This window comes from Lactuca saligna, chromosome 3 (assembly GCF_052625555.1).
Source record: "Lactuca saligna cultivar CGN05327 chromosome 3, ASM5262555v1, whole genome shotgun sequence".
NCBI lineage: Eukaryota > Viridiplantae > Streptophyta > Magnoliopsida > Asterales > Asteraceae > Lactuca > Lactuca saligna.
Genome location: NC_136419.1, coordinates 13,441,572 through 13,451,106, shown reverse-complemented (window position 1 = coordinate 13,451,106; position 9,535 = coordinate 13,441,572). Strand labels below are relative to the sequence as shown.

The following is a 9,535-nucleotide window of genomic DNA, read 5'->3' as shown; positions in this document are numbered from 1 at the left end:
GATCGTTATGATTAAACGGAAAAGTTATCAGTCGTCGTTGAAGCTTTCTGTGAGTTAATTTCTTGTTTCGCATAACGAGTACTGAGAAAATGCGTTAAAGGTGTTGTACGAATCATATCACCAAAATGGCAATTCATAAAGCTGCAATTGATCCTGAATACACTTTGAAATGCTTTACCAAAATGGCAAAAATAAAGCTGGAATTTATACTCCTAGGAAATGCATTCTGGGTATCTATAAGAACAGAAACCCTAACTTCTTTTCTCATTATCCTCATCCCTTCCTCAATCCTCACTCTCCAGTCGCCGCAGCATTCTTTGCTCCAAGGTAACCCTAATTTTCACTTTATCCATCGTTTTGATTGTGTGCTCTGTAGACAATGTTGGATTCGGATTAGAATAACTAGTTCGTTGGAGATTTTATAAACGTTTTTGTCCATGTGAATAGTTTATCATTTTTTTTTTGTTGAAGATAACTTGAGTAATTGCTAGTTTGTGCAATTTCATGACTTTTTGTAGCTCAAAATATATTGAAAACCTTCAGGAATGATATTTAATGAAGCATAATTGATTCGTTTCTTTAAACTGTCGCTATTTCATAAAGCTATTTTACAATCAAAATAAAAGCTAGATGAGATGGAAAAACTTTTGAGCAAAAAGATTTAGAAAAAAAAAAAAACTAATGCTTTATCCATTTCTACAAGCTTAGTCCTTCAACTTCGTTTCTTTATTCACCATCCGCCATTTATTCTTTTCATGACAAAATGATCCATATTGAGCTACGTTGAAATAAATTAAACTTTTTTTTCCCATTATAAATCATTCAAAACTGAGATTGTGATTTTTCTGGTATATCTAACACTTTTACTCTTTTTGATCGATTTCTGTGAGCCGGGATTTTATACTTTCGAATTTAAAGGTAACCTTTTCATGTATGCTTTATGTGATTGAACACTTGTTCTTTTGATTAAGACTTAACAGAGTTGAAATATTTTATTTTTGACTTGACTGAAATGAAAATTTGAAGTCAATAAAATAATTTTTCAGTTTTGTAGTTAAAATCAAGTCTAGTTGGGTACTGAAGAGTGATCATGGACCCAATGAAACTTGGATCTAGACTACACCTATACTATTCTCATACATACACTAACATGATTATTCTTTCTTAAGTTACATAATATGACATTAACATCCGGAGTATATTCATAGGTGACACAATTATATATGTGTCGTATCCATGGGATGCCGAGGTCCAATAATGTACCACGAGAAACTATTTTAGTCTAAATAACTGTATTACCCATTTTCTACGTCTTTTACTGGGAATTCCATATGAGAAAGAAAGGGGGAGTTGATAATATCATTTATAATCTTTTGGGGATCTACCATTATGTAACACATAGATTTCCTAAAGATTCCGCCAAGTACGTATGTGATGTCATAAGAGAATTATAGAATACACACAAAATAGGTAATACTTTTATTTAGATCAAAAACTATAATAGATTCTCGCGCTACACTATTGGACCTCGGCCTTCCTTGGATTGCATGCACATCAGGTAAGGCCATACAAGTATATATAAACTCCAAGAAAACAAGATTTTTCTTTATTATATATAAAATTCTCTTTTTGTAAGTTCCTATTATAACATCCTAGTTTATAGCTAGACATGTCGATTTCAAATTCTCAATCAAAAAAGAGAAAAATGGTCCCGGATGTAGAATCGGAGGAGAAGATTGTGTACACATACAACATCGACATGGCCCCACAAGAAACTCAATCATCCAGTTCCAGTCAATACATTAGAAACATGGATGATTCCATTTCAGCTGTTGAATCCATATTGAAATACACTTTCAAGAACAAAAAACTGTTAGAAGAAGCCTTAACACATTCTTCCTACACCGAGTCTCAATCCTACCAACGTCTGGAAATCCTGGGGGATTCTGTTCTGGGATTCCTCATCACTAAATTTGTCTACTTGGCTTACCCTGAACTTGACCCTGGTCAAATCTCGCTCCTCCGAGCCGCCAATATCAGTACTGAAAAACTCGCACGCGTGGCGGTCCGCAACGGCCTTTACAAATATGTCCGCCACAAAACCAAAGTTCTTAATGACAAGGTATTGCTATCTATAATTATGTACACACTCTGTTTCTTTATTTAAAAAATATTCATATATTTATGCATTTACGTAGTTACCCATTGTTTATTTGTAATTAGGTTAGGGAATTTGTGATTTCGGTTGAAGAAGAAGAAGAAGAAGATGAGATGGTGGTGCATGGTGGACAGATGAAAGCTCCGAAGGTGCTTGCGGATATTGTTGAATCGATTACTGGAGCTGTATTTCAAGATTGTGATTTCAATTTCCAAATTCTATGGGAGGTGAATGGTTGTGAATAATGATTGCAAATAACTTTTGACTAATTAGATATTGGAGTGATCAATTTCTTTTGACTTTTTTTTTCAGGTAATTAGAGAGCTGCTTGAACCGATGGTTATGCTAAATGTTCTTGAGAAACGGCCACAGCCTATTACCATGCTATACGAGGCATGTCAAAAAGAGGGGAAATGTGTTGAGATAAAGAACTCGAGGCAAGGTTAGAACTTATTTCTAAAATGCAGAATTCTTGACATTTAAAACTAATATTATATACCTTTTTTTTTTCAGGTGAAAGAAACATTGCAAGCGTTTATGTAGATGGAAAGTTTATTGCCTCTGGTTCTTCAGAGAACAAAGAGAATGCTAAGCTTCATGCGGCTGAGGTTGCTCTTTCTAAGTTAACAAGGCTAAAAAGAACTACTGATGCAATAAGTTTGCAAATGAAGGGTAATTCTGGTGAAGTCACTGAGATTAAAGGTGCTAAACGAAAAATACATGAACTTTGTATCAGGAGAAGGTGGCCAAAAGCGACTTATAGGTATGTTAATATTTTGCTTTTATTACTAAACTAGATCATGTGAGATTAATTGAAGATGGAAACCGAATTAATTGTAAAATCCGTTTAATTTTAGTGTTTTTTTTTTCTGGCAGAATTGAGCAAGAATTGGGTCCTGCACACGATAGAAGATATATAGCATCGGTGCAAATTGAACTTTCTGATAAGATATTTTTTATGAAGGGAGAAGAGAGGTCAAAAGTCAAGAAGGCCGAAAATTCTGCAGCCTCAATTATGTTTTTTTCTTTGCTAGAATTGGGATATTAATGAATGTCTGAAAACGAAAAATAACTCGCATATATGGATGTCTAAAAAATCATATATGAATGTTCAAAAAACAAACAACTCACATATGCTTCTAACATTTTCCTCATTTGATCGTTACAAGAGTTAGCAGGTAAAAACTAAAAAGTGTCCTTTTAATTTTGATCTAATATTTTCATGCCCATTTTAAGTAAATGAAGAATCTCGATCATTTTGTGCCCATCTCAAGCCCAAAAGCCTTTTCATGAAAAAGGCTCTTGTGATATGGCCTTAAGGATAACACAAACAAAGCTTCTTTATCGTGTTAGTGTATCTTTTAACAAGATACGAACATATAAATATTTTATTAGTAAGCACATAAAAACTTGAATATGAAAATATGAGATACATATAAAAAGGTTACCTTCATTTTCCGCCTTCCCGTGTATTTATCCTAATGATTTTTAAATTGAAGTTATAACATGAACATACTAAGATTTTTATTACTATCACATTGTACAGTGATTTTGAAATAAAAATTAACTCTAAGTATCATTATTTGATGAATAAAATGTTAGTAAATATTATATTTAAAAAAATATATCAAATATTAATCTTGGTTTTACAAAAATAATGTATTTTGAAAAATAACCACCATGTCCAAAATGACCTATTCCGGAGACCATTTCGGACTTAGTTGATCGAGCTCGACCCATTCCAATATGTTCAAAATGAAATTCAGGAATGCACATTGGAATATCTAAATATTTCAGATTAAAAAGGCAAAAAAGATATGACATCTAATTTCGATGAGTTGGAGGAGGTTTTACAGGTGAGTTCTTGACTCCTTGAGTTTTACTTTTTTATTTTATGATTATTATTGTAAAATAGGTAATCCGGAACACAAAGATCATGTTCGGAACGTGAAGATCATGTTCGTATAATCTCTTGAGTAGGTAGTAATTCGGTGTTAGGATCAACCTAAAAATAGTTTATTTAGTGTCTTACGTTATTGTACATCAAATTTTGGTATTCTAACACACACAAACGCATGTCCAAAATGCAAAGAACAAGTCTAGAATGCTCATCACAGTTCGTTCAGGACCACCATTTAGACTCCTAAATTATAAATATTTTTTTGTGCCCAACAAACTTTTTTGATGCTTTTATTACACTATCTTGCAAACCCGCCATTGCAGCGGATATTCTTACGAAACTCAGAGACCGACCGAGGCTATGTTCTGAAAGTTATGTTTTGGTAGATGGTTAGATATTTCTATTGGGATAAATGGGGGTCCTTTACTTTTACATCACATGTTCTGTAAAGAAGTTATGACAATCCATCAAAGCGAAGTAGAGAAAATGGTTTGAGATCGAGGAGTACAAGCTAACAATCGAGAATAGGGAATTTTTTCTTGTCATCGACTTCCAGTTTGGTGAATATTTTGGTGCCTTGGATCCCGGTCCTACCTTCCAATCACGTGTCTTTCTTATCGTTAAGAAGACTGAGTTCGTAAAATTGCAACATGTCATTGATGTGTTTGAAAGATCGCTTCATCAGTTATTAGACGAGGATGTGACCCATGTCTTTCTTGATATCTGTTAGAGAAGGGTTTCAATGGTCAGGTGGCACGTCAACCTGGAAAGACGAGTATTTGGCTTTGGTATCCACATGTGATATATTAAACAGGTATCATGTAGTTAATATATAATCATCAATGTTATAAAAGGCACATCATGACGTGAGGCATGACTCTATCGTTAAGAATAATCACATGGCGTTGTTATTAGGCGTGACACATGGCATGTTATGATGCAATTTTTTTTTGTTTGATACACGTTTTTAGCTCTTTTTTATGTCTTTTCTGACCGGGCATACAACTATTGAGTTTTTTTGTTAATAGTTGTTGATATATCATTTTTAAAATTGGTTATATCTGATAAGAATCTATATTCATCTGGCAAATATAATTATAAATTAATACAAAATCGCCGCCTTACATCACGACTTGAAAAACGTCACGGCTTGTCATTGCTAGTAAAACTTGATGTTTGACCTTGTCACACCACACCTTACGCCTTTTACAACCTTGATAACTATCATTACTAATGTTTTTTTTATGAAATTAATTGTTTGTTTTTTTGGTGTTAAAGATATCCATCAAGTGGGATAATTTGAGATCAGTTGTACTCTCAGATAGAGACAATATTTAATAAGCTTTATCGGCCTTCTTTAAGGTTATCTTTTAGTTAATTTTCGATTAGATTGTCTTCAAAATGCAAATGGGCAAGATGTGGAAACAAGTTAGTTTTCAATTTTTTGCTTGTTCAATGGTTCAATGGTTTAGTGGTTGTGAAAGTGGGTTCAAGTTCTGTTTCGGTTCCAATTGTGAGTTTGCTCGTCTAAAGGCCCTCTCAACATAAACTTTGCGAGAAAAGATATGAGCAAACAAGAAATAAAGCTCACTATAAGCTCCAAGTTTCTTTTACAATCTTAAGAAGTTTAGTTTAGTTTAGTTTGTTTCCGCTAAAGAACAAGGGATATCACTCGCTATCAGTTCCAAATTTCTTGAGCATAAATTAATTAAGCAATGTTTAGTTGTTTAGTGTCGTGATTTTAGTGTGCATTTAATCACATCCTACGGTAACCATCTTCGGTGGAAATATGTGCTTACATCTCCACCCTCTTTGGTGAGTTATCGAACAAATTAAGATGATTTAGTTAACATTTTATTGTAGTAGCTCATTTGTTTACCATTGAAATTTAATTGTTTGTGTATTGATTTTGGCTAAAATTTGGTAGTTTTTGTGATAATTTTTGTTGTGAATGTTTCGGGATGGATTCCGGATGTTATTTGGTTGGATGTGGATGGTGGATGAAACTACCACTTTAGTTTGGAATTATTGACAAACTATCGGCTGTAAAACACTTACTATGAAGGAGATATTTGTTTGGATGTAGTGGATTCATAGAGCTTAGTCTGCCGGTGTCGTTGTCATATTTTATTTGTAGATTATATAATTAAGTTATAAGTAGTAATGATTTAAAAACGTGCAAGATTCTTTGTGTCTCGAAGAAAAGGAAAGAAAATCCACCTAAATGGCTAAATATTTCCCAAACGTAACATCATATGAACGTGTATGGTTGATACCAAACGTGCTTTCACACTTGTTACAACCAGACAACAAAAAATTTAAAGTTTTTTAATCGCTTTTTCCAGCCAGCCTATACACTCTTCTGACCACTTCAACACACACAAAGCAATAAATAATCTCTGTTATAATAAGATAATTAAAAACATTCCATAAAGTGGGAAAATCTAAATTCATATTTCTAACAAATAAAGATTCCCCACACAAATGTTTTTTTTTTATTTTTTTATTTTTTTATTTTTTTATGGCATCAATAAGTAAGATACAAACCCAAATACGATGACAAAAAAAAAAAAAAAAATCTTAAAACCATAATCCCTGCACATAAACCTGACCCACAACTAAAAAACCCTAAAAGAATCAAGTCGCCCAAAATTTTTTAAAACTGATTTATTTATTCTCTTTCAATCTGAATGGTGACATGGCTGATGTTATACTCTCTTTTGATATAATCCACGACCTTATCAAGAACCATATCAGCATCAGCTTCAGGCCTAATCCTGACGTGGCATGCCAACAACACTTTCCCAACAGTAATTGCCCAAATATGCAACTCATGAATCGCAACCACTTCTTCTATTTCACAAAGCCCTCTTTCAAGACTTGTTGCATCGATTTCTCTTGGTGTGCTCTCCATTAACACCTCCAATATGTCCCGAAGCATATTGATTGTTGTATACAGAACAATCACCGAAAACAGCAAAGTACATATCGGATCTATTACTTTTAAGCTTGGTTTGTACCATATTACCCCTGCCCCTATCATTACCCCGATACTCTGTATTAAATCCCCTAAAACATGAAGATACGCACCTTGCACATTTATATTCCCCCTTTTCTTCGTTTCTTTTGATGAGTAGGTTTTCAATAGAGGCTCATTATGTCCTTCATCATGATCATGTTCATGACCATGACCATGACCATGACCATGATCATGACCATGACCATGACCATGACCATGATGTTCGTGGGTTGTGACACTAACTCCATGGATATGTATATCATCTTCGCCATGATCATGATCATGATCATGTCCATGTCCATGGCTATGTCCATGTCCATGGCTATGGCCATGATCATGGCCTAGTATGAACATCATGAGAATGTTGACAATCAAGCCAAATGACGCGATGCCAAACATTAGACTGCCTTCGACATCAACAGTGCCATGAAGGAGACGATCAATGGCTTCATAAACAAGGATTCCAGTTAACAACCAAATGATTTGGATCGAAACTAAAGTCCCAAGGATTTCAATCCTGAAAAACCCGTAAGATTGCCTGGGTGTGGCTTCCCATCCAGAAGCCCAAACAGAGAACAGAGAGATTGCAAAAGCTGCAACATCTGATAACAGATGGGCTGCATCTGTAAGAATTGCAAGACTGTTTGCTTTGATTCCACCTACAACTTCCACACTCATAAATATCACACACAGGATCACTCCGCACCAGAGCTTCCACATTGATGCTGATCTTTCTTTTGCCTCCCTGGAGGTGGTTTTTGAGTCTGAGAATCCACATGGTGCTCCACCACAAACCTTGCTTACAGTTTGCCTGTTGTTCTCTTCAGATGGAAGAGCTGCAGATATGTCAACAGTGTGTCCATGTTCATGGTTCTCGGATTCCATCTGTAATAAGATAACATCAAATCATCAATACATATATAAAACTGTCAGTATATGTAGGACAAATGGTAGAAACATCACACATTTGGCCATTGCCAATCAAGTTAGGGTTTACATTAGCTCGTACAATTTTGTCAACAATTGATTAACAATAAATCAGATCAACTTGAAAAAAGTAACAACAAAACACAGCAAAGGAAATCTGTAGCACATTAACACCGGGTTTTTGAATTTATAAGAAGAAGAACCTTTAGATTGGGTTAGACTTTGAAAATTAATGTAGAAAAAAAGTAGAAATAGACTGACAAAGCTAAATGCAGAAAAACAGTAGAAAAAAACCATCTTAAGGACCTGATGTAAGGTAGATCAGTTTACAAACGAAAAAATATAAACAAACGACCATTAATCAGGCATTTGAAGGATCACACATACACGTACAGAAGAACGGGGTCTATGAACAAGGAGTTTACGAAGGCGTATGCCAGTTGACGATTATTCTATGTGGTATGAATCTTTTAAACAGCACAAACCAATAATGGGAATAAGAGATAACAATGGTCCAAAAAGTAAGGTACGAAGATTCCAAAAGGTGTGGCTCCCAATAATACAATTAGAAAACAAAGAAAGGATATTCGAATCACGAATGGAGTTATAAAAATAACCAAACGTCGTTACAGATGAACTTAAATCCATGGAATACTGAAAAAAAAAAATAGATAGAGAATTGTAGGCTTTACCTGCGAGCAATCGATTAGATTTGGTAGAATCCAGAACCCTATGTTTTACTTTCAGAGCTCGTGATGATCAGAAGGGAAAGGATTCTGTATGTGTAATGCGAAGCATTCGCAGGGGTTATCCATGGATTTATATAGAGAATCGAATGTCGTCTCCATGTGTTTTGTGTTTCGGGGGTATACACTCATGACTCATCCCAATTTTGGGTAACGATAGATTAGTATGGCTTTTAATATATTTGATGTTCGATATTAAAATATAAAATCTTGCAAAACATATAATATGAATTTTGGGTAAATAGATTACTATATTATCATTAATAGTAATGACTATTCACGGTTTTACGTAGATTCACGTTATTTAATATTTAAAGACATAAGTTAATTAATTTTTATTCTCTTGTTTTAAGGGAAAATTACAATTTTTTTTTTTTTTTTTTTTGCCTATAATCACAACAACAACAAAAAAAATAAAAATAAAAAAAAATAAAAAAAATAAAAATAAAATTGATGATTGAATAGAAAGGTACATTTAACAATAAGGGATCTCATTATTTTAAAACCTTTGGTTTCGCATTCTTGCCAACATCATATTAAGTGATTCGTACACAATAATTTTTATCCATACACAACAATGCATGCTTTATAGATTGTACAATACAATAATTTAATGCATAATTTGTTCTGGATAACAAAAATTTGTTGTGTACGAATCAGTTTTCCTTTTTTATTACTTTCCTTAATGAATTACAACTATCTATTTTATCCTACATTAAAACCATCAAAATCAAAGGGCTTCTAGCTCAGCGGTATCCGGTGTTACCTTTCCTCCTTAAAGTTAA

General features: G+C 33.8%; 2 protein-coding genes across 6 annotated transcripts; one reads left to right on the top strand and one right to left on the bottom strand.

Moving 5' to 3' along the window:
• LOC145034519 (ribonuclease 3-like protein 2) lies at nucleotides 1-3,290 on the top strand. 2 transcript variants are annotated; one of them, XM_078982951.1, is made up of 6 exons: nucleotides 1-327; nucleotides 1,668-2,122; nucleotides 2,224-2,385; nucleotides 2,471-2,600; nucleotides 2,672-2,921; nucleotides 3,035-3,290. In XM_078982951.1, the coding sequence occupies exons 1-6, from the start codon at nucleotides 126-128 to the stop codon at nucleotides 3,204-3,206; spliced, it is 1,371 nt and encodes a 456-aa protein (XP_078839077.1). In that variant the 5' UTR covers nucleotides 1-125; the 3' UTR covers nucleotides 3,207-3,290. The 2 variants fall into 2 exon arrangements, with proteins under 2 accessions (XP_078839077.1, XP_078839078.1); XM_078982952.1 differs by having other exon boundaries at nucleotides 237-327; nucleotides 1,664-2,122.
• Nucleotides 3,291-6,610: 3,320 nt separating this feature from the next.
• Nucleotides 6,611-8,891, bottom strand: LOC145034518 (metal tolerance protein A2-like). Of its 4 annotated transcripts, none has more exons than XM_078982947.1 (2): nucleotides 8,697-8,891; nucleotides 6,611-7,962 (listed from the first exon to the last, which is right to left on the bottom strand). In XM_078982947.1, the coding sequence occupies exon 2, from the start codon at nucleotides 7,960-7,962 to the stop codon at nucleotides 6,730-6,732; it is 1,233 nt and encodes a 410-aa protein (XP_078839073.1). In that variant the 5' UTR covers nucleotides 8,697-8,891; the 3' UTR covers nucleotides 6,611-6,729. The 4 variants fall into 4 exon arrangements, with proteins under 4 accessions (XP_078839073.1, XP_078839072.1, XP_078839076.1 ...); XM_078982946.1 differs by lacking the exon at nucleotides 8,697-8,891 and adding an exon at nucleotides 8,392-8,525; XM_078982950.1 differs by lacking the exon at nucleotides 8,697-8,891 and adding an exon at nucleotides 8,398-8,495.
• Between the last annotated feature and the right edge of the window lie 644 nt (nucleotides 8,892-9,535).

Bases quoted from the DNA above. Each gene is read 5' to 3' on its own strand.
- LOC145034519 (XM_078982951.1), top strand. From the start codon at position 126: ATGGCAATTCATAAAGCTGCAATTGATCCTGAATACACTTTGAAATGC. The intron at 328-1,667 runs GTAACCCTAATT...GTTTATAGCTAG, and splicing joins GCAGCATTCTTTGCTCCAAG to ACATGTCGATTTCAAATTCT. The intron at 2,386-2,470 runs GTGAATGGTTGT...TTTTTTTTTCAG, and splicing joins ATTTCCAAATTCTATGGGAG to GTAATTAGAGAGCTGCTTGA.
- LOC145034518 (XM_078982947.1), bottom strand. From the start codon at position 7,962: ATGGAATCCGAGAACCATGAACATGGACACACTGTTGACATATCTGCA.